Below are 25,248 nucleotides of genomic sequence, written 5' to 3'. Positions count from 1 at the left end.
ATTCCCATGCATCTTCTCCGGCACCAGGAAACTATTCCCCAGGAAGCGTGCAGCTTTCCAGTGGTTGCCCATTTTATCCACATTGGTGGCAAAAAATGCTGGGACATGCTCACTAGCTGTGAGCCCACGACTCTTCTCAAAAGGTGGAGTTTGCAGTCTCCATACGCACAGCTTTCGGAGTTGCTGCAAACACTCGAATCTGCCTAGACATAGTTTTTCCTGTGTCTTAATGTCTTGATTTCAGACTGGACATAACTGCAATTTTGGCCTTATGTTTCTCCTCCTCCACCTAACAATGAAAATTAAGATTGTTCATGAGGCCTGAAGTTACCTAGTAGTTCTAGACTCAATGTCTACCCAAAACTTCCTTCCTTTCTTCTTTTTTCTTCTTGTTCTTTTTCCTCTCCCCCTCTTTCTCACTCCTCCTTCTCCTCCTCCTCCTCCTCTTCTTCTACTTCTTCTTCCTTAGGGACTTTACAGTACAATGGGAGAAACAAGTTCTCTTTCTCCTTTATTCCTTACCACCTTTACCCTTAATGTGGTGAGGGTTTTCTAGAATACTAGCCCATCAAAGTTATGCTATGAGAGGTGATGAATGTTCGTGACTGTGAGAATTGTTTGTTTTACAGGAGCTTTGTTCTTGAAGATGTGAGGATCAACAGCACATTGGACTTGTTGTCTCAAATTAAACAGACAGTTGCAAAATGGGACTTTTCTACTTAAATATGAGAGACAGAAGCAGGATAAAGTCAGAGGAGGGAGAAGAGAAGGAAAGAGGAAGAGAAAGGAACCTCCAGGGACTCTGGAGTGAATTGAAAAAACATTAAAGAAACATTGCACCTTCCTCTGGATTCCAAACAAGGTATTGATTGGTTATTGGACTTTTAGTGATAGCTTGGGGTGGGGGTAAAGGCTGACACCTTGGAGGTTACTGTGAGGACTGTTGAGGTATGGAGTGGTAACCAGCACTACCTTACTCAGTAATGCCCTTCCATGGAAACAGAACCATTAGGCAAATGGTACTGAGAAGATGACCAATCCAGATAGTCCCAGTGTGGTGCTAGGAACATTGTTCCATAGCATTTCCATCCAAGGAAGAGACTGACATTTTCTCAGCAGTAGGGCTGCTGGAACCGTTTTTCTTCCAGAAGTTGGGACTCTGTGTTTATAAAGGTGATCCCAGGAGGAAAGGTACTGCAGGAGATTTCATAGACCTTGTGCTCAGAGTGATCTGAGTGTAACACTACTGTTTCCACTCCTTTCCTAACCAGAATCAGGCTCTACTGGGTTATTAGTAAATGTCTCCAGTTTGTAGTATGTCCCACTTTCTGTGGTGTAAATACTTCCACCATGGTTGACTTCAAGCTACCAAAGTGATATCACTACAACATTGAGTTGGAATGAGAAGTCCACAGTCAGCTCTCATGAGATCCATTTCTTTCTACACTAGGACCCCGGGCTGGCTTGTTGAGAAAAATAATGTGGTTCACGGTAGATAATGTCAGGGTCTGAAAGCTCAGGATTTGTGTAGGGGCATTTAAAAGTTCTCAGAGGAAGAGGATTTAATTGTTGGGAATGAAAGACAGTCTCTGGCTGCTTGGGATGGAAAATGCTGAGGAAGGTATGGTAAGTTCTTGATCCCTTACAGAGAGAGGAGGAACATGGTAATAAGACTAGAGAAATGTTTTCATGTAGCAGTGGAGAAGGGGACTGCGGAATAAGATCATATGAGCAGGTGAGGATCAAACAAGTACTGGGGAACATGGGAAAGTCAGGGTCTGCTAACCATCCTCAGGCTGAGATCTGAGGTGCACAGCCCCCTCCATTTTTCTGTTTTTACTATCAAATTATGGGGGTGTGGGGAAGTGGAATGTGGGAAGGGGAATGCCAAAGATTTTAAGAAAGAGAAAAAGGATAGGATTGTGAGAACTATGTCTGAGTCCCAAGCCCATGTCCTAGTGGTCCAGGCAGGAGTAATGGTAGAGCAGCACTTTAAGGTTTTGGTGGCTGCATTAAAAAGAATTAGATTCAGAAACATCTGCATGGGGTTGGAAGACCAGGAAGGAACTCCTGGGCAGCTCACTTTTGCCATTCCCCCTCTCACTGCAAAAAAGTAAGAAGAAGCATACATTAGCAAATTGCATGTATCAGGAGTGCTTCCCTAAAGTTGGAAAAACATTTATAAGTGCTTAGAGTGGTTTGGGAATAGGCTTGGGGCTCTCGGGCTGGAGCTATCTGGGCTCCAAGAAATAATTCACTCAATTCCTTAGGTGTAGTACAACTTCTTCTCACCAATTCCAGTCTTCCATGAGACTAATGGGACCACAGATGAAGATGTCCAGCCCAGACCAATTAAATCAAAATCTTTGAGAAGGGGTCCACCATTGATACATTTTAAAAGCTGTCCACATGATTCTAATGTGCAGCCAGAGTTGAAAACCACTGACATGGTGAAATGGTGGATGGTTTATGCCAAGATGAACCACAGAGTGAATCTCTATTAAATTTTATATTGTGGTTATTTTATGAGCAGATGGTCCCTTAGAAGAGCAGACAGGGTTAGGTATTATAGTCTGAGTGTAGAGTTTCCCATGTCTAGAGGAAGTTTATTTGAGCCTGAAGTTCCTGAAGATCACAGCGGGCATCAGTGAAGTGGTAGGCACAGATGTGTTCTGATCCAGCAGGTCCCATTTAAATAATTGAGTTAATTGGAACCAATTTTAATTTCTTTCAGGAATGGACTAGGCACAGTTTAACAGCCGGCCAGGGAGCAGTATCTTGTACTCTTTTCGCTCCTGCCCAGGGCGCCAAGGCACACCATCTCATACAAGGCAGGACTCACCAGGAGAAAGTCACTGACAAGTCTCATCTAAGGCTCCAAGGAGAAAGGAGCCCAGGAACAAAGTCGAGAGAAGTATAACTTTGGAAATTCCTCTACTGTGAGCGAGGACTGGAAAGAGAAGTTGAAAAGGAAGCTAAGCACTAAGAGGAAATGTTAGTTTTTCATAAGTAGGATGTGCAGTGTGTGAAAAGGGAGTAGAGCCCTGAACAATGTTCCAGTTCATGTGATATTTTAGAGAACATTCTAGCAGGATGACTGTCAGAGCTCACACATCAGAGACAGATTAAAGAACTTTTTATTAATGGCTTTATATCTGTGTGTATTTTTTCCAGCTTTGTTGAGGTATAAATAAAAAGTGTATATATTTAAGGTGTACAATGTGATGTTTTGATGTACATTGTGAAATGATTGCCACAATCAAGCTAATTAACATATCCATCACCTCACATAGCTATCATTTTTTTGTGTGTGTGTGCTCAGAACTTTAGGATCTACTCTTGTAGCAAGTTTCAAGTATACAATGCAGTATTACTAACTACAGTCACCTGGCCGTACATTAGACCTCCCGAACTTATTTATCCTGCATACCTGAAACTTTGTACCCTTTGACCAATATCTCTCCACACACCTCCCAGGCCTTGGCAACCACCATTCTACTCTCTGCTTTTATGAGTTTAACTTTTTTAGATTCCACATATAAGTGAGATCATGTGGTATTTGTCTTTCTTTGCCTGGCTTATTTCACTTAGCATAATGTCCTCCAGGTTCATTCATGTTCTCACAAATGACAAAAGTTCCTTCTTTTAATAGGCTGAATAATATATCCACAGATATATTAATAATAGTTAAAACACGTTAATTAATACATGCTAATTAAGCACGTTAATCCCCGCTTCCAGCTATGATGGAACGCCATGATACAGAATAATGCATGAAAACTAGAGAAGCAATCAATTTGGAGGCCTCAAGAGCTGCCAAAATAGCCAGGACTTGAGGATCCAAGATCTTAGAGAGAATGGGACCACAAAGAAGTGAGCCACTGCTTTAACCTTTAGGGTATTTGCTGACTCATTGCAGGGCAAAAGATTGAGAATATGGACCAAGTTCTCTCTCAAGAGGTAGAGAAACCAGCAGAGATTTCAGCAATCTCGTGGAGCCGAGGAGATTAAAAACTGGAGTTTGAAGCTGCCAATGTACTAATATCCTAGACAGAGGTGAAACACAGTGAGGTTAGCCTGGCACTTAGTGCTTTTTCCACTCAAGATATTCGCCAAGTTCTTAAGTTTCAGAGGACAAGAGGCTAAGAAGCTAAGTATAAAAGTAGATTGGAGTTTTCAGAAGTCTCACTGTACGGAAGGGAAAACCTTTGAGGTTTGTACCCGTCAAGGTGGGGGGCCCTAGTAAACTGCTTGGCTCTAAGTCACTGAAGGGCTATACCCTAGGAATGGGAGTAAGCCAGGAGTAGATGGAGACTTACCAAGAGTGAAACTCAGCCTCAAGTCAGCTTAGTCCCTTACTATGTTAAGATGGGCTCTATGCCCCCACAGTGCCTATTAGAGGATAGGGTGACTCTCTCTGGTGGAAGATAGTACAATTCAGATCTTCTGAAACTTTTCATACACAGTTTCTAGCATTTCCGTAATATATACCAGCCATACCAAGAAACAGGACCAAAAGAAAAAAGAGACAATGGAAACAGATGCATAGTGACCCGGATGTCAGAGTTACCTAACATGAACTTTAAAATAAGTGTGATTAATATGTCTAAGGAAATAATGGACAATGTAGCGAGCATCAGTACATGCTGGAATCCACAAAAGAAATCAAATAGCTATTCTACAACTGAAAAATCTAATACATAAAACCAAGAAACTAGAGGCTGGCCACTTAGCTCAACTGGTTAGAGCATAGTGTTTTAACACCAAAGTCAGGGGTTTGCATCCCCTTACCAGCCAGCTGCAAAAAACAAAAACAGAAACAAAAACCAAAAAACAAAAAACCAAGAAATGAATAGATGGGTTTAACAGCAGATTTGACACAGAGAAGATGAGTGAGCTTGAGGATCATGTCAGTTGAAAATATCGAGGTTGAAACTCGGAAAGCAAAAAAAAGGATTAAAAAATATAGAAAAGAATATCAGAGACGTAAGCGACATGGTGAAAATAACTTACACATGTGTAATCGAAGTTCGAAAAGGGGGTAAAGGAGAAAGAAACTGATGCAGAAGCAACATTTGAAGAGCTAACGATTGAGAATTTTCCAGGCTCAAGAGCACTATAAACACAATGTATATATAGAAAGCCACACCTATGTGCATTGTATTCAAATTTCTGAAAACTAAATCAAAGAGAAAATCTTAAAAGTGGTCAGAGAACAAAAGACACATTATGGTCAGTGGAGCAATAACAAGATATTGGCTGATTTCTCAACATAATGGAAGCCAGAAGAAAAAGTGCTAGCTTTAGTGCTAAAAGAAATAACTGCCAACCTTGAATTCTACACAAAGCAAAACTATCCTTCAAAATGGAAGGTGAAATAAAGACTTTTCCAAACAGACAAACCCTGAGAAAATTTGTCACCAACAGACCCACATTAAAAGAAATACTAAAGGCCATTCTTTAGTGGAAGGAAAATGATCCTAAATAGAAACATAGAAATGCAGGAAGGAATGAGTAGCAATGGAAAGGATAAATCCAAATGAATATCAACTTATAAAACAATAAAAATAATACCTTGTGTGGTTCATAATATAGGGGGAACTTAAAGTGTATGATGACAATAACAAAAGTCAGAAGGAGGAGAAATGGAGGTAAAGTATTCTAATACACAACTTTCATCTCGTGATTTCCATCATATCCATATATACCTTCTTTTTAAATGTACTTCTCGGAAGATTGCACAGATCACTTCTGCTTTCATTCCAGTCACATGATCTCAAGCTAGCTGCAAGGGAGACTCAGAAATGCAGTCTTTAGCTGGGAGGCCAAGTACCTGGCTAAAACTTGCAGTTTCTATTTAACAATAGAATTTAATAAGCAAGAAGTGAAGAGTGGATATTGGGCAGGGGTAATTGTCAGTTTCTTCCACATTGTCCCAAGGCCTGTGTACAACGGATTTGTAGAGGTGTAAAGATTCTAGGGTGAGGGCAGACTGTGAGCAAGCATGCATGATGCCAGTGGACCAACTTGTCAATGGACTACTGAATGGATTCTAAGATGCCCTTTATATTACAAACATACTATCTTAGCAAGGCTATGCCAAAAGTCTCAGCCATTAATTAAACAATCAAAAACTGATCACTATTTTAACAAATGGGGATGGAGAACTGGGGCAGAGCTCAGTGGGTAGCATTAGAGTTGTAGCTGGTAGTGGGAGGGAAAGAAGGAGTCTAGTTTGTGGGGAGGAAGATGTGAGCTTACTCCATTGGCATGAGAGTTCTCCTCATGGGAATGATAAAAACTATCACTAATGAATAGTCCACTTGTAGAATACTATGCTGTCTCTTAGATGGATTATACAAGCAGATATTATAGCCTAAGAAATAAAACCCAGATACCCGTGGACAGTGCTTTGGGGGATGGAACAAATTCTAGAACTAGTTAAAGGGGTTGCTGCTCATTTGACCCAAAATGATCAAGGACATCCAAGAAAAATTTGACAAATGGACTGGATGCATTCAGTAGGAAATATTTTCTACCAAGGAGATTATTTGGGAGTGATCCAGAGGATCCTAAGTAACACTCTGGTGGAATACCCACATCTCATACGAGCAGAAGGGATGCCACTAGCTTCACTCACTAATTCTTGATGTTCAGAGGGAAGCCTAAGCTGCCTTGTTCTGGAAGGAGCTATATGTGGGATGACAGCCTCACCTGTAAGCAGCTAAATTAAAAGGCAAGTTCTAGGTTGCAGACTGCCTGATGGCACTGGCAGCCTGATATAACACTGGGAACCAGAAAAAGTACTCTGAACCACCCCTTACCTGAGACACAGAGGTACAGAGCCAACAACTCACTTAAATTGAGAGAGAAGGGAAATGGGAGAAACAAGGAGAAAATAAAAATATAACTTCCTATTTCAAAACTATTATCCTTCTACACAACTTAAAGAGGGAGGGAGTAAAATAGGACTGGCCGCCTAAACCATGAAAGACAACTGCAGGATGAAATGAGAGGAGAGGAGAAAAAAAGGAAGACAAGACGGAGATGAAGAGGGGACTTCTAGGGGCTTATGTGCTGTGCACATGATGCCGGCTAAAAGGCAGCTAAAAGAAGCAGCAAGGTAAAGTTCCCTGTCATCCTCTCGATCTGAGGGTACTCAAGGCTCTATATAAGAGCATGAATTGAGGCTGCACACTCTGGAAGGAGAGTTGTCATGGAGTGGAACAGCAGGGTTACATGAATAAATAAATATGTAATTACAAGGTGTGGCATTTCTTCCGAAGAAAGAAACAGGGTTCTGTAACCATGAATACTTGACAGCTTACTTTAGACAGAGTGGTCAGGGAAGGCCTCTCTGAGGAAGTGACAATTTTACCTAAGCTCTCAAAGTTGAGAAGTCAACCATTCAAGGAGTTGGTCAAAGGGTTTAGGCAAATGGTGGAGCAAATGCAAAGGCCCTGAAGAAGAAATGAGCTTGACATATTCAAGGAAGAGCAATAAGCCCAGTGTGGCTAAAGCAGGGTGAGAGGGAGATTAGAGTGAGAGGAAGAGAGAGGATAATGATGGAGAAATAGGTGGAAGCCAGATTATGCAGGGCCTTGTAGGTCATGATAAGTGTGACGATTAATTTCACATGTCGACCTGACTGGGTTAAGGAATACCCAGACAGCTGGTAAAACATTATTTCTGGGTATGGTCTATGAGGGTGTTTCTGGAAGAAACTAGCATTCAAATCAGTGGACTAAGAAGATTCACCCTCACCAATGTGGGTAGACATTATCCCATTTGTTGAAGGTCCAGATAGTACCAACAGGTGGAAAAACAGCAAATTCACTTTCTCTTCTTGAGCTGGGACATACATCTACTCCTGCCCTTGGACATTGGAGCTCCTGGTTCTCAGGCCTTTGGACTCTGAAACTTACAGCAGCCACTCCACTCCCCGCCTCCCCCAGGTTCTCAAGGCTTCAAACTCCAACTGAATTACACCACCAGCTTTCCTGATCCCCCACTTGCAGAAAGCAGATTGTGAGACTTCTTGGTCTCCATAGTCACGTGAGCCAATTCCCATAATAAATCCCCTCTTATAAGAGGGTACTTCACAAAGTTCATGGAAAGATTCATATTGTCTTTTAATACTATCTTTCCACGAACTTATTGAAGTGCCCTCAAATATCTATATATATCCTATTGTCCCATTTTTCTGGAGAGCCCTGACTAATACAGTAAGGAATTTGGATTTTATTCTAAGCACAACAGGAACCTTTCCCCCCCAGTGGTTCTGTGAGGGGAGTAACACAATTTGATTTACTGTTTCAAAAGATCGTTCTGATTGCTGTGTGGAGAATGGATGCTACTGAGGCAAGAGTAAAAGCAAGGATACCATTCTAGAAGATATTGAAGCAGCTTAGGCAAGAAATTATGGTATGGTGGCTTGGTCTAGGATGGAGGCTGTGTAAACTCAGTGAAATACAGTCAATTCTCATTATTTGTAATATTTATGTTCTACAAAGTCACTGTGAATAGTGCATCAGTGAATACTGAACCATCGTTCCTAGGAAATAGAATTAGTTTTCTGCCAGCCACTGGTCACAACATTTTCATCAACTTTTTTGTTGTTGTTGTTGTCTTTGTTTTTGTTTGGTGGCTGGCTGGTACATGGATCCCAACCTGTGACCTTAATGTTATAAGGCTGCACTCTAATCAACTGAGCTAACAGGCCAGCCATCAGTCTTGTTTTATGTGTGTTTCTGTTTAAAGAGACTTTATTTAATATGTATTGTTGATTCATTCACATTGAACTCATGGCCAACACTACTTTACTTCAGCACTACACTTGCAGACCATTTTGTACAGTGAAGTCACTAACAAGAAGGACAAAAATGTGAAAAACATGGCACTAACTAGACTCCACAAAAGACACTTGTTTATAGTATGAGAGCTGCAGCAAGAAGACAGAGCATTGCCTTGTTCGACCTCAGCTGGGAATGGGCACATTAGTCAACTCATCGTTTTTGCCTCTCTGCACATTTCTGGGAACGACTGTGGAAGTGCTATGAGTACTGTTTTGAGGGTTAGAATAAATTTTAGCAAGTAGGTGAATTCACAAATACAAAAACCTGTGAATAGTGAGGATTGACTGTAGATGTTTTTAAGATGTATTCTAGATATAGAGACTGACAGGAATTCATGATGGATTGGATATGACAAGTGAGCAAGAGGAAGGTGTCAAGGTGGAATCCCAGGTTTCTAAATGAGCAACTAAGTCAACAGTGGTGCCACACATTGGGGAGGAAAAGGTTTGAAGGGAAGATGGCGAGTTTAATTTTGAACACAGTAAGTTAGATATGGTGATTATCTACCCAAGAAGGGATGCCAATTAGACAGTTGGACATGGGAAAATGGAGCTCAAAGAAGAGACCTAAGGGAAAGGTAGACATTTGGGAATGGACGTATATATTACACTAAGGAAGCATTTGTCCCTTGTCTTAGTCCAGTTTCTGCTGCTACAACAGAGTACCACAGACTAGGTAATTTAAGAAGTTTACTTGGCTGATGGTTCTGGAGGCTGGGAATTCCAAGAGCATGGCATTGGCATCTGGTGAGGGTCATCCCATGGTGGAAAGGCAGAAGGCAAAAGTGAGCAAAAGTGAGCACACAAGACAGAGAAAGGAAATTGGTCCAAACTCACTTTTATAATAAACCCAGTCTTGGGAAAGCTAATCAACTCTCTCAATAACAGCATTAATCCACTGATGAGGGCAGAGGCCCCATGGCCTAATCATCTTCTAAAAGCCCCACATCAATTAAATCTCCACATGAAGTTCAGAGGGGACAAACATTCAAACCATAGCACACCTCCTCTGTTCAGAAATAATTTTCAACACTGATGGAGAACGAAGGAACTAATGGTGCCTTTGCTCCCTAATCCCTTGGTTTCTCACCCGGCTCCAGAAGAGTGGTGGTGGTGGTAGGTGAGGGTATCTCACTTCTCCCCACCATGCTTATTGACAGAAAGGTCCATTATGGGAATCATGAACTCAGTGCTTGCTGCTCAGTTATGACTATGGGCCCTTCATACACTTTCCTAAGGGTCACAGGCATACAGATGTAAAACACAGGAGTGCAAAAATAAAGTTAGATCTCTACCTTACAGCATAACCTAATGAAAAAAAAAATCTCAGATGAATCTAAACATTAAAAAAGTCCAGGAAAACAAATATCCTCAAACATAAGTACTTGAAGAAAATATGAAAGAATATATTTATACCTGCACTTCCATGTTCATTGCAGCTCTATTCACAATAGCCAAAATATGGAACCAACCTAAGTGTCCATTGACGGATGACAAGATAAGGAAAATGTGGTACATATGTACAATGGAATGCTACTCAAGCCATAAAAAAGAATGCAATTCTGCCATTTGTAGCAACGTGGATGAGTCTGGAGAAAATTATGTTAAGTGAAATAAGCCAGACAAAGAAATAGAAATACTGTATGTTCTCACTCATAACTGGTTGCTAGGAAGGGAGGGAGTGAGGGAAGAAGGAAGGAATGAAGAAAAGAAAGAAAAGACCACACAATACATTGAACTTTCAGAAGGAGAAAACAGACCTAAGGAAACTAGAGATGGGGGGGGGGGGGAGGGGAAGGGGCTTGGGAAGTGATAGGTCAGGAAAAGGGTATAAAGAAATACCACGATTTGTAAGAATCAATACGCTAATAATAAAAAATTTAAAATAAAAATTAAGTTTATGTAAAAAAAAAGAATATATTTATAATTTTGGGTTAGGGAATACTGTTCTATGCTTTCCATGAACACCAGAAGTTACAAAAGAAAACTGTGCCAAGTTTGACCAGATAAAAAACGTAAAATATATGCATGGCTGCATTAGGGTTCTCCAGAGAAACAGAATCAATATGATACATAGAGATATATGAGTATAAGAGGGGATTTATTATGAGAATTGGCTCACATGATCATGAAGGCCAAGAAGTCCCATGGTCTGCCATTTGCAAACTGGAGAACCAGGAGAGGTGGTGGTGTAATTCAGTCTGAGTCTAAAGGCTTGAGAACCAGGGGAGCCATTGGTATAACTCTCAGTTTGAGACCAAAGGCCTGAGAATCTGAGAGCTGCTGGTGTAGGTCCCGGAGTCCAAAGGTTTGAAAATCAGTAGTCCCAATGTCCAAGAGCAGGAGAAGATGGATGCCCCAACTCAAGAAGAGAAAATGAATTTGCCCTTCCTCCACCTGTTTGTTCTATCTGGATCCTGAATGGATTGGATGATGCCCACCCACATTGGTGAGGGCAGATCTTCTTTATTCAGTCTACAGATTCAAATGCTGATCTCTTCCAGAAACATCCTCACAGATATACCCATAACTAATGTGTTGCCAGCTATCTGGGTATCCCTTAACCCTGTCAAATTGACACATAAAATCAATCATCACAATTGGACAAAGGTATAAACAAAGTAAAAAGACAAGTGATAGAATCAAGAAAATATTTATAATATAAATAAAAAAGGGTTAATAGCCACTGTCTCTAAAGTACCCCCATAAAAATCAGTAAGAAAAAAACCAAGTTCAATGGAAAAACAGGTAAAGGACATGAAGTGGCAGTTCACAGATGAAGCCCTACAAAAGGTCACACTCACTAATGTTCAACTTTGGTTATTCATTTATTCAACAAATATTTAATAAGCAGCTACTACATGCCAAGTACTGCAACAGGTGTTGGGGATTCTATAGTGAACAAAATATACAGAGACTCCACCTTCTTGAAACTTATGTTCTGGTGAGTGGAGAGAAACAGTAAAAGTTAAGATATATTAGTGCCGGCCGATTAAAGTGCAGTGTTATAACATCAAGGTCAAGGGTTCAGATCCCCATACTGGCCAGCTGCCCCCCGCCTCCCCCCAAATATGTATCTCAGTGGTGAAAATAAAGCAGAGTAGAGATACAGAGAGCCATGCGGGAAGTCCTATTTTAGAAAGGATGGGTGGGGAGGATTGTTGATTAGATGACAATTGAGCAGAAGTGGCCTGAAGTGTGAGAATGAGGCACGAAGGAATAGATCCAGTGGAACAGTGTCATGAGTAGGCACAAAGGCCATAAGGTGATGTCTTCGCTAGAGTGGTCCACATTCAGGCAGAGGTCAAGTGGCTGAAGTGGAATGAGCATAAGGGAGATGAGGTCAGAGCAGCAGCAGGGGCCAGACAATGAGGACATTGCAGGCCATTGAAAGGACTTTGCGTTTAACTTAAAATGAGATAAAAAGCCACTGAGGAGGTTTTGAACGGAGGAGTGACATCATCTGACCTGTGTTTTTAAAAGGACCACTCTTGCTGTTATGCTGGGAATAGACTGGAGAGGGTGGGGTGGGCAGGATGGGGTCAGGAAGACCAGGTAGGAGGCTTGAACAATAATCTAATCAAAAGATGATAGTGGCTTAGACCAAGGTGCTATTGGTGAAGGTAGTGAGAAGTGGTCTGAATCTGTGGGTGTGAGATAAAGGGTGGAGTGGAGGATGGCTCCAGGTTTTTGGCCTGAGCAATTTGGAAGAATGGAGTTGCCATTTTCAGAGATGGGACAGTGTGTAGGTTGAGCAGGTCTGAGGATAAGATCAGTTCAGTTTGAAACTGTTAACTCCCTCCTATCTTAAATGTTATTGTTGTCCATATTTTAGTTCTACCTTTTAAAAAGCCCCCCAAATTAGTATTTTGATTTTGGACATATTAAGTTAGAGTTGTCCATTAGACATTTGAGCAGGAGTTGATTTTGAGTACACACGTGGAGGTTATGATTAGAGGCATAAAGTTGGGAATTATCACATTTTTTAACAATTAAAGAAATACGAAGTAAAACAGAATACTGCTTTTTCACTAATGAGTTTGGCAAATGTTTTAAAATTAATGATGTCTAGTGTGGGTAAGGGCATGGGAAAATGAGTACTGATATACACTTTGCGAGAGTATGAATTGGTAGAGCCTTTTAGGAGGGAAATTTGGTAGTTTTAATCAAGATGAAAAATGTGCTTATCCTTTAACTCAACACTTGCACTTCTAGAACTCTGTCCTCTAGGTATGCTCTCACATGTGTGCAAGAATGTTTAATGCTGTAGTTTGTAACAGCAAAAAAATGAAGATAACTGGTATATCCAAGGATGACAGAAAATGGTTAAATACCTTATTGTTTAGTCAGCCTGGACTACTACATTCTTGTTCAAAAGACTGATCATATGATGATGATGATGATCACCATCATAATATTTTTTTAATGAGTGATTACTATGTGTATTTTATGTCTTATCTCACTTAAATTAATTTTTGTTACATGTAATCATTTCTTCTTTCTAGTCATTCATGTAACAATCTTTTTTGGGGCACCTACTATGTGCAACTTCTGCCTACTTAATCCATAAAAATAGACTCACTTTCCTTGGACCAATAGCTCCTAATCTCTTTAGAATTACAGTCCCCTTTGAGAAGCTGATGAAAGCTATAGCCCCTGTTTCCAGATCTATACTCACAAAATTTCCTTGAGGAGATCACAGACGACCTTCCTGAAACTCCAGCAGTTCTATGGATCACCCCACCCCACTCCCCATCCAGGTTCAGAATTTCTGTTCTGGAGCAATGGTTCAAGGATGCACAAAGGCAAAAGTGGAAGGTGGAGCAGGGCAGAAATCCAGGGCATACAGAAATCTTCAGCAAGTCAGCTTCTGTTTGGAAAGTACTGGTAAAGTGCAGATTTGGCTGCCAGAATGCTAAGACACCAAGATCCCTTAATGAATACTAACAGTGCAGTCTGGGCCAAACACTCCCATTCCCAAGCATTCCACTCTCCATCCTCTATCCTCCATCCCCTGCCCCCACCTCCCAGGCCTGGACAGCCTACATGTCAGCAAGATGCTGACAAGACATACAAGTAAACACATATGTACACTGGGTGTATGGGAAACTAAGTCTCCCTCAGGCTTGGCTCTAAGCATGTACAACACAGTAATTACAGTAATTACCACCATTTATGAACTGCCTATAGTTCTAATATCAAGAAGCTAAGAATCAGAAAGGTCTGATTTTGAATCCTTCTTCTGCCACTGAATGACCCAGGACAAGTGACTACCTTTCTGAGCCTTGATCTCCTCATTTGCAAAATGTTCATGATAATAGTATCTATTTTCTAAGGTTATTATGAGGTCATATGAGATATTGCATCTAAAGTGCTTAGCATAGCCTGTCACATCTAAGTGCATATTATCATTATTATTATAAGTATTATTCTCTCCCTTTTATAGATGAGGAAACAAAGCCTCCGATTGAAGACTAATGACTTGCTAAAAGATCACACAGCTAGCAACTGGCAGGTTCACAACTCACCTCCAGGTCTCTTTGAGTCCATAGCCCAGACTCATTATCTCACACCACACTACTTCCTAGAGTTTTCCTAGGCTGCTGTCAAAGGGGCTCTGAAGACTAATGAGCAACACGGGGCAGAAACAGTGTTTGGGGATGTTCTCAGCCTACTAACAACTAGGTTAGAAAGCAGCAGTGGGATGAAAGCCATTTATCCAGAAGTCAAAAGAATGTATAAGCAGTAAGATATTTGGGTGGCTATACTCATATGGTAGGCTAATCTATATTCCACAATAAATGGTATATAGAAGTTGGCCTTCTGCAAGGTATAGTTTGAGGGGCACCAAAGGTCCCTCTGATCCTCCAGTCAAACTCCTCCTTCCTCTCACACACAAAATGTCTGAAATGCCAAGATTGGTGAGCCATTCCTTTGAGTTATGATATTGTTCTAGTTGCTTCCAGCCAAAATGCAACAATCGTGAGACAAAAGTCAGTCACCTCCATAGAGAGTTTATGAGTTAAACCTAAACTGAAAGCAGAGGGTGGGGCCTGAGGGAATAACTCTAATGACAAAGAAGTTTGGATGGGATGGGAAAGGGGGATTTGAGGAAAGGGAAGGATAGGTTCACAGTATGCAACAGTGGGGGCCTTGGGAAGCATAACAATATAGGGTCTCAGAAAGATGGGTGAAAGCAGCATGGAGGTAGGAGGCCTTCTAGTTCCTAGTTTTGCTACTGGCCTCCAGGGATCTCTGAGTGTATATATTTCCTAGCTGTGTTACAGGGCATACTCAGCTCATGGCTGAGGATCCCCCAAAGTTGATACCAGGTATACCAGTATGGCTGCCTGCCCCCAGACAAAAATCAAACGAATATAAGTCAAATGTTGGTGAAAATGGAAGTCAGCTTCTATTCAGAAATACTGGTGACCTGAGGAGAGGTGTTAGGCTAACTCATCTTTCTGATAAACCTGAAGGAGACTGGCCAGGCTAAAGCCATCTCAAAGACTCAGGTTTACTGAGGGGGGTTTTTAAGAGGGGGATGAGGGAATGGAACATGGGAAATGAAAAGCAGGAGGGAGAAGGAAGTGCAAGGGGCCAGGTGCAGTTTCACCAAGACTCCATCTGGTTTCTGCTCTTGTCCTTGCTGTTAACTCATGGTCCTGCTGGAGGAGTGGAATTAGCATAGCTTTACTGATGTCTTTCTTGGTTTCCCAGTGTGTGGATAATACGTGAAAGTCTGGCAAATGCATGCTAAGAGAAAAGCTGTATTTTTAAAATCTTTTAGAGCCCATGTGGTTTTAGGTCCCAACATGGCTTCAGTCCTGCTCACTTCAACAACTGTAGTTCTCATTCTCAGGTGTGAGGGCTTCCTTAACCACCATGCCCTCCAAACTACCTGCCCAGGGGAGGCTATTCTTTTCTGGGTTCTCTTCTCCCTCTTTCTCTCCTTTTCCGTTTTTTGGAAAGCAACACATCCCCAACTGTCCCTACCAACTCCCCCACCCTCGTCTCCATCTAATTTCTCCTCTGGTCCCTTCTCCCAGGCTTGCCTTTCCTCCTCAAAACATCTGAAGCCAATGAATTAGCTTTGACATTGGGCCCAGATCACTGAGCATCCTGGGAGCCACAGATGGGCAGATTCATGTATAAGATAAATCGTTCCTAGAGGCTTTTTCAGAAACAACACAAAGGGTCAGGGGAACAAAGAGCATGTTGGCCACCTCGGGCTGCTCAGGGCTCCAAGGCGGACCTGGCACCTGGGCTTCGTAGGTATTGCAGCCTTCTCTTGATTTCCTGCCCTTGAGCAAGAAAATTGCAATAATGTTACAATCCATTTTTTTTTTTTCTGGTCTTCTCCACAAATACATTTGCAAGTTGCTATCATTGCTGCTCTTTAAGATCCTGAATCTTTTTTTGCAGTAAAATAACCATCTGTATTTAGATCTAATTTAGACTTTTTGTAGAGCTGGAATAGCAGTCCAAGCAGAGGCAAGGTTTAGAATGAGTGTCTGGTTGTGAACAGCAGTCCCTCTCAATTGATTTTATTCTATAAAGAAACAATTTGGGGAGGGGAGGAAGCCAATCACCAAGCCAAAAAATATAACCATTGTATTTTTGCAGCATGTGGCACTTTTCAAAATATTTTCACGTTTATTGTCTTATTTGATGCTCACAACCACTTGATGGGCTAGATAGGGTAAATAGTATCTCAACAAATGAAGATAGAGGCTCAGGGTAAGTGAATTGCCTAAGGTCACAAAGCACATCATGGGCAGAGTGGCCTTAAAATATAGGTCTTCTTTGAGTCTAGGACAAGGACTTACGCCTTAGAGACCACCACAGCCTTTGCCAAACCAGGGTGGTTGATATACAGATGTATGAGGTGCTCAAGGAGGGAGGGAAAGGAAAAAACACATGAAACTGTCTTAAAATTTATTGAAATACAGCTTTATGTAATACTAAACCATGCTCAAAAGTGGTTCTGCTGGAATGCTTTCTCAGTTCTCTGCTTGAACATCTAAAATAGGACAGCCTCTTCCCTGTTTCAACTCTTTATCCTTGCCACTCAATCTATTCCCAGATTCTGCCTAAAGATTAACCTAATTTGCTTTCTTAGCTCTGAATTTTGGGTACAAGCCAAGGAGTGGAAGAAAAACAGTACTGCCCTTCATGGCGCTCAACAAATATGACAAGGTTGAGACGAAAAAGAAATTTCTGATTCCTTCTAAGTCAGGGTGACTGACACATGGAACCAGTTTTTGAAAGCCAACCCTATGCCCTCACTACAAAAATGATAGTGAAAATATTATGCTTGCTCTATTTTTGTTTTTAAAACTGCTGGTACAATCCCTTAGGAAGTTGCAAAAATCAGTTGAGCAGGTTATGACTAGTATTTTCAAAAAATTAATAGAATTAAATAGAAAGTGCTAGAAACATTTAAAATGGTAAGTATCAGTTTTATTTGGGGTATATATTTTTATTTATACATCTGTATGCTGGGTTGTGATATTAAATATACTTCTTACTGTGGGTCATAGTAAACATTTTGAAAGCACCCAACCTAGAATCCCAGATTTATGTTGTATCCTAAGACCCTCCATCTAACACATTATTCCAGCAATGCTCTACATCTCCCTACCTTTTAGTGCTTCTCTAGAAAACTAGACTGACTTCTACAGCCCACTGACAGTCATCAAAAAGTCTTGTACAGAAAGTAGCATCTGGCAAAGGGAAAGTACTTATTAATACAGCAGTCTGTAAAATGTATTTTGAGTCACATTACTTATAAAGTATGCTATGAGTCATTGCCTCAACGTTTCAGTCAACGACAGACCACATATACAATGGTGATCCCATAAGATTATAATGGCTATACCACTCTAGGTGTGTAGTAGGCTATATCATCTAGTTTTGTGTAAGTACACTCTATGATGTTCAACACAATGACAAAATCACCTAACAACCCCATTTCTCAGAACATAACCCCATCCCTCAGAACATAACCCCATCCTTAAGTGACACGACTGTACTTGTATCACACAGAGTCAACCGTCAAATGAAAAAGCCAAATATGCCCTACCATTTCCCCCTAGACATGTGCGGTTATGTTAAAGAATAACTTATGTTATTATATTACCAAAAAAAAAAAAAAAAAAACTAGCAAATGAAGTCCCCTTCTACCAAAATTCCCACCTCAGTTAATTGCAGGCAATAGTGAATCCAGGAAAGCTTCAGAATAAAAGAACTCACAGTACATTATTGGCTTTTTATTTGATTTATTGCTCCTTTCCCAAACACTGCACTTATCCTTCAACCTCACTAGAACTATCTTTTTAGACATAATATACATTATACATTACTAGGTAATTTCCAAAAACCAGGAAAATGTTATCATGACTCAAATTCACTGATACATATGCACGCTTAAAGGCAGTCTGTGGCTCTTCCAGTCATATAGGCTAGTCATAAGATACAAATGACACTGTGACAGAGTTTTGAGTCATGAGTTACTAGCTTCTTAAGTTTACAGCCCTTCACTTCCACTAATGCCTACAAATGCAGACCTAAGTAGATTACTTTTTATCTAGGGAAAACTCACTACTGTATTTCACCAATCTAAGATGCTATCAATTATAAGACTCACCATTATTTTATGTAGCACTGAGAAAGAAGAAAAAAAGGGTGACTAAACTCTAACATGGCATCGATTTAAGATCCATACCAATTTCAGGGATGTTAAAATGTGAAAAATACAAGTATCTTAGATCAAATATGGTATTTGATTTTAAGGGCTACTGTCTTTTCTCACTCTTCTCCAAAAGAATCTGTTGACATTTTTAAATATAGAATTAAAGTTAATGGGACCATTTCTTTCTGGAAATCAATTGTACTTTGGTTTTGCTGCCTACTGAATATAGCATTTTGGCCAGTTTCTCAAGGTTAAGATTTCCAGCTTCTCACCAGAAACTTCACTGCTACCTCAAACAGGTGATCTTGGGAATGTGAACATAAGGGTACTTCAAAAAGCTCATGGAAAAATAGAATTAAAATACTAATCTTTCCATGAACTTCTTGAAGTACCCTTATACTTGGTAGGAAAAGAGGAAGAATAGGGTAGGCTATAGAAGGGACAAAGAAAAAGTCTAAGGTGTCAACCATTGTATTCAACATTCTAATGTGTATTTTAATTTGAAAAACCTTGTCTTGTAAAGAAACAAGTACCTATCCTGGAGCTTTAAAACAAAAATCAAAAGACCTTAAATCAAGTTTGAGAAAACTTGTCACAAGGCAAATTTTACTTTATTTTTTCAAGTTATAAAAATATGAGCATGTCAAAAATACAGTCTTGTCCATATAAGAGTAGTTCCAGCCATTTAAAAGTTATAGAGTTTAGAGAGTTCACATACAAGTCTTAAAACATACAATTCATGAATAATACACACCATTCAATTCAATTATTGCTAGTTATATGCAGCTTTCACTTGAGATTGTTCTCCATAACGGAAAGGGCAGTATTTGGGTATTCTGATTGTTTCTGCTGAAGCTGTGGTTCTTAAAAAACAATCCAAAATAAGAATATGCTCACTTTGAGTAGAATATAATGTGTAAGTTTTGATCAATACTATAAGAAAGTGTAGTCTAAATTTCAGTTCCACTTTATTTGATTCTATTTTGTTAGTATATCATATGTATAGTGTGTAATTTTCAGCAAGAGTAAATGAACTACTAGTTTTAAAATTAAGTGATAGGAAACATTAATTTTCATTTGCAATGTAGCAACAAAGCTGGCATAACTAGCTTAAAAACGTTAAAAAATGTTAAAGACATTTAAAGTTTAACCAAAAACCAAAGGCAGATTTTTTCCCTTTAGAAGCTGAAATATAAAATAATCAGTTTGTTCTTCTGAAATACATCATGAAGATCTGCTATTCGCTATTTTCTCTTTAAAGACAATGAGTTAGTCACATAACAGAGATTTATTTACTCAATGCCACATGGAAGAACAAATAAAATTAAACAATTTTAACTTTAAATAATTAAAGAAAAGATAATGCAGCTAACAGTGCAAAACACAAGGGAAAAACAATGACTTATTTTCGGGGTGGATAATACATAGTAGACTTTGGGCCTAAAGTTCACATGGAAGACTTAGAAGTTAAGGGTGTCACAAAGAGAATGCAATGGCTTTATTTCCAACTTTCGTGTTAGACCCTGTTACAAGCTTAAGTTTATTGCTGACATTTTACCCCCATAAGTTCTTGAATAAGTTGAGAGACATATTGGTGATAAGTATGAGGTGAAGTGAAAAGACCTTAAAAAATCATTCTTAGAGCAAAAGTGACATTTATGATCATTTGGTAAGGATACGTATTAACTCAAGTGATTTAAACCCTAAAAAAAGGCTACATTTTTAGGAGGTAGAAAGCAAGTACCAAAATTTACCACCGAAATTTGTCATACCCCCCCCCCCTTACTTTTGGCTTCAACCTTGGATTTCTACGTTTCTCGTTTCCCATTCTCCCATTAAAGCTATTAGTTCTACTACCATTCATTACCTAACTTTATAGACCTGAAGCTGCCAAGAAAACTTTTTAAGAAGTTTTGTTTTTAAGCCACCAAATATGCCCAATACTCAAGTATCAACTGAGGACATCTGCACCTCTCCAGTTGTCATACCCCCCCCCCTTACTTTTGGCTTCAACCTTGGATTTCTACGTTTCTCGTTTCCCATTCTCCCATTAAAGCTATTAGTTCTACTACCATTCATTACCTAACTTTATAGACCTGAAGCTGCCAAGAAAACTTTTTAAGAAGTTTTGTTTTTAAGCCACCAAATATGCCCAATACTCAAGTATCAACTGAGGACATCTGCACCTCTCCAGTTAATTCACTTCATAAGAAAACATGCCAACATAAAAAAATACTTAACATGAAAAAAGACGATTGAACATCTCCACATGCAATTCCAATATGTCTTCTCCATAAATACATATTGTGGAGAGTAGTTATGCAAACCTAAATTTTTACTGCTTTCATTGAACTGATTTGAAAAATATATTAAAACTACGTTACCAGTGTTAACTGAAAACAGGCACGTATTTTGCTACAAAATTAACCTAATAACCAAAAAACCCCACTTCCTCCCAGAGAATTATGTTGTGCTCATATCGCATTTATGGTATTATAAAAAGATTTCATTTTTGCGATAGGCTGGGTTCACAGTGAGTATGTTAGTACCAAGAATGTGTATTTAATATTACTATTACAATGTCTTTAGTGGAATGTATATAAGGCATGTAAAAAACTAGTATTAAAGTTCTTAAGGGCAACGATCCAAACTGGCAGCTGCTAGAAAAGGTGCTGCTAGGAATAAAAAACTATTAAGGAAATTTAGTTTCAGCACATACCAGTTTATAGTGCTTCTACAATGAAATTAATTAATTCACATAAATTTTTGTTGCTGGAACTAATGGACCAAAGAAGAATGGGCTTTTGCCCCTTTAACTACTAGCCCAATCTTGAAAACGGAAGCAATCACTTATAATTTTCCACACGTTGTTGTTAGAAGTGCACTGAGCAGTCAGCAGGAAGTTCTGGTTGAAGTAATGTTGTCTGTTTCCATCAAACTTCACAGTTCCACTGGTCACAACAAGAACTGTGGTCTGGGACTGGGCAGCTTGCTCTTTATCCACACACAAAAAAGAGAAGAGGTCAGTTTCTATCTCTAAATAAACAGATTTTCAGGCTTAAATTACATTGCTTATAATCTAAAGCTAAAAATTTTTTCATAAACTTTCTTTACTTTGAGCATAATCTTGAGCATGTACGCCCAAAGCCAGAAAACTACTCATTTCAAAGATATTAAAATGATTTTCAGTCCAGAAAGATTTAAGTACTCTAAAGTTTCAAAACAAAGAGCTTACGTCTAGCATAGGACCATTTGAATACTGTATGTATTAATATTTTATTGGGTTTCTAACAATTTATTCAATTTTGCTTCTTAAGCTATCGTTCTTTTCAAGAAATATAAAGGAAAAAAAAATCACACTAAACCAGTACTTAAGACACTTAGAACCCCATCTAGAGGTTAATATTATAAACTGCATCAATCTACCTTAAACTAAATTCTGTCTTGTCAAGTCATCCTTTCTTGTAATAGAGTAAATTTCTCTGAAATTTTAATAGGTTGTAAGATACTAAAACACATTAATCAGAGATATGGTATAATTTTTTCTCTGGAGAAAAACAAAACTATCTATTTAGGTAAAACAGATACTCTCTCCTCTCCATTAACAAAAATCACATTTAGTCTCAATTGTTCATACAACTTTTAATAAGCCGTAATCACACCATCTACAAAAACCTACTAGTGGTTCTTTGGAGTGAGAAGCATCTAAAGGAAGACCAAAAGTCTGACTGGATAGCTGAATTTTTTCATAATATTTAACTTGCTCAAAAACTTGCTTGCTGCTTTTGGTGTAAAAGCTCGGTGCTCACTAAAGAAAAACAAAGTACCTTGAGACACCATGATCTTACCATGAACTGGTTGGCAATCTAACATATTGACCTGGAACTCACTAGAAGGCAACATCTCAAAAAAATTAGTTAGGGCTTGCATCCCTGTAACAACATTTCCATTCCATATTAAAGTGGCCGTGTCCTGATACAGCCTGGTTAGTGCCTAAAAAGAGAGAAAAATTTTTAAAAGGGAGTTTTGTTTCTAGGTAAGCATTTTATAGAAATGGACTAACAGGATACAGATGGTATATAAACATTTTCATGGTTCTACCTCCATCTCCGCTCCCTCCTCTCCACCGGAAACCAATGTGAACATGGTGTCTGTCTTATAATCTTGTACTTAGATATTATCCTACTCTTTATAAACTAGGCAGTTAAATATTTTTTTTCATATTTTACTTTAACCACAATGAGAAAAGCTTGCATCCAAACTGGAAGAGTTTTTAAAGTTTTGCTTTCTGTATTAAAATGAATTAAATGATTACAAATTCAAAGCACATGCAGCCCAACACGTTTTAGTCTCTTTCCCATTTCTAATTTTGAGAATTAACAAAGTTGTCAATCAAGCTTCACCTGTACACTTTAATCCTAGTGGTTACATACATGCCAACAATTTAATGTTTGTATGTTTAGAAAGAATTAGTTCCTGTGTTCTTAGCATACTTAGTTCAAAAGAAGCCTGAAGGGCTGGCCGGTTAGCTCCATTGGTTAGAGTATGGTGCTGATAACAAACCAAGGTCCAGGGTTTGACTCTTGTACCAGCCAGCCACCAAAAAAAAAAAAAAAAAAAAAAAAAAAAAAAAAAAAAAAAAAAAAAAAAAAAAAAAAAAAAAAAAAAAAAAAAAAAATCCTGAGTACCTGCTAAAGCACAACCTTTGATAAGTCAAATAAGTTAAGGCCCAAATGAGGCAAAATTCAATAGGTAACTCTTTGGGGTCACAGGACACACTATTTGCTTAATTATAAAATTTAACTTGGGTTAAAAGGCCAACAGATATCTTGATGCTGAATGAACTATGTTGCCTTTTTTTTGCTACTTTATTTTTGAAAGCGGTAAGGCACAACAAACATTCAAGACAAGGCACAATAAACATTCATTGTCACACCCCCTGCCCCTGTCATCAAGGCAAGGCACAATAAACATCAATTGTCCCATCCCTTGCCCCTGTCATCAAACATCGCTAACAGGAACTTCTTTTATGTTCTGCCTTTTAAAAAATAGGCTTTTATAGATAAAGTATAAATTTTTGCACCTGCAGGATAGAAGTTCTCTAAAACACAGCCGTATGCTAATAAGAAACCCAGGCAAGACTCATTTGATCACATACTGGAAAAAATTACTTAGAAGATATGGCTCAGGGATAAATCATAATGAAAAAGCTGATGAAGTGAGAACTTGGTCTGTTGAAGACTAAAAGTATCCATGCTATGTGTATTTTCTTTGACAGTGTCAGCTATAGTTGTGAGATGTAATCAGAAATTACTAATATATGAAATAAAAGGGGCAAATTAGGAAACATGCCCTGGAATGGCAGACCCCTTCACTAGATAACACTACTTTAACCATACTGGTCAAATGATGGAACTAAGAAAAGGTGACATATTTTTGTAAGCATATGCTGGGTTAAGTGCAGTATTTAAAATAATCCCTATTTATCACCCTAAAAATAAAATGAGGTTAAGAGAAGTTAGCAACTTGCCCAAGGTCACAGAACTAGGCAAAGGCAAAAATGGGATGATTCCAGAGGCCACAATCCCACTAATACCATATTAATACTTCCCTATGCAATTCAATTTTAAAGAACAAGTCACAGTTACCACTTACGCAATCCAGATGAATGGCTGACTCAAAATAAGAACTAGTATTTAACAAAGAGTAGTAGAACCTATAACACTCACCCATCTTCTTTTGTCCATTGTCTCATAGTAAATACTGACAAATTCCTCAGCAGCTCTACATGCCTGATCTACATAAGTTTTAAAATCCTACAAGAAAAATTTCAGAAGTGTAGGTTACCACCCCTCCAACCCCTCATAAACACAAAACCAACAGAAGCTGATGGTTTATTTCAAACACTTTGCAGCTCTATACACAGTCCACACTCTTCCATATAAATTAGGACACTAAAGTTTAGGGCTCAAAAGTTTACAATTTAAAAATTTTTCACTATTTTTAGGTGCATGTCTTTAGAACATAATCATCTCTCATTAGTGAATTTGATTTTATTCACTCTTCACATATGAATCCATAATCTTTGCTTGGCAACTAAGATTTTACGCCCAAACTCAAAATTTGAAAGAAAAAATAAATAAATAAAAATGAAGTTCAATGAACTACTTGAAAAACTAGGCAACTCCACTTATGAAACTTCCTCACATTGCGTAAACATTCACTGGTATTTGTAAAAGAACTGAAAAACGGAAAACAAGAAATGCTGTTGGGGTTCACGCAGGAGGACTGAGGATTAAGTACCTTCTTCTCCAGCCATTTACCGGGCCCGGCCTTTCATTTGAATTAAAAACATTAAATCGCCCGTTTCACTTCTTTATCAGGTGATCGAAAGTGATTTTGACAGAAATAGCAAGCTATAAACCACACACCCGAACATACCCGCAACTCCCTACACCCCACTTCACGCTCCTTTCCGGGACCAGAAATCCAACGCACCGCTGTCGGTGGGCGGGCAGCAGATAGAGGGCCCCGCCCCGAGCCCGGCGGGCCAGGACCTGATTCGCCATCTGCCCACGTGACCAGCAGCTAGCCGGGTCCGGCGCCCCTCCCCTCAGCCGCCCCGGCTTTGGCGCTCCGGTTCCCTGCGGCGGCCCGGGCACTCACCACAGACGTGTTCATCGGGGAAACCAAAGCAGCG

At 39.3% G+C, this 25,248-nt stretch overlaps 1 protein-coding gene across 2 annotated transcripts; it reads right to left on the bottom strand.

The window, feature by feature from the left end:
• Positions 1-19,121: 19,121 nt before the first annotated feature.
• Positions 19,122-24,801, bottom strand: NXT2 (nuclear transport factor 2-like export factor 2). 2 transcript variants are annotated; one of them, XR_550091.1, is made up of 4 exons: positions 24,278-24,358; positions 22,397-22,541; positions 20,735-21,542; positions 19,122-20,519 (listed from the first exon to the last, which is right to left on the bottom strand). XR_550091.1 is itself a non-coding variant. In XM_008566664.1 (4 exons), exons 2-4 carry the CDS (start codon positions 24,293-24,295, stop codon positions 21,361-21,363), a joined length of 345 nt encoding a protein of 114 aa, XP_008564886.1. In that variant the 5' UTR covers positions 24,296-24,364; positions 24,756-24,801; the 3' UTR covers positions 21,040-21,360. The 2 variants fall into 2 exon arrangements, 1 of the variants encoding a protein (XP_008564886.1); XM_008566664.1 differs by lacking the exon at positions 19,122-20,519 and adding an exon at positions 24,756-24,801 and having other exon boundaries at positions 21,040-21,542; positions 24,278-24,364.
• Positions 24,802-25,248: the final 447 nt, after the last annotated feature.

Source organism: Galeopterus variegatus, unplaced genomic scaffold, assembly GCF_000696425.1.
Source record: "Galeopterus variegatus unplaced genomic scaffold, G_variegatus-3.0.2 Scaffold260, whole genome shotgun sequence".
Taxonomy (NCBI): domain Eukaryota; kingdom Metazoa; phylum Chordata; class Mammalia; order Dermoptera; family Cynocephalidae; genus Galeopterus; species Galeopterus variegatus.
Note: the sequence above shows the minus strand (reverse complement) of the source record. Positions and strands in the feature narration are given on the sequence as shown.

Coding starts and splice junctions, on each gene's coding strand:
- NXT2 (XM_008566664.1), bottom strand. Junction 21,543..22,396: donor AGATTGCCAACCAGTTCATG/GTAAGATCATGG, acceptor GTGTGGATAAAG/AGCAAGCTGCCCAGTCCCAG.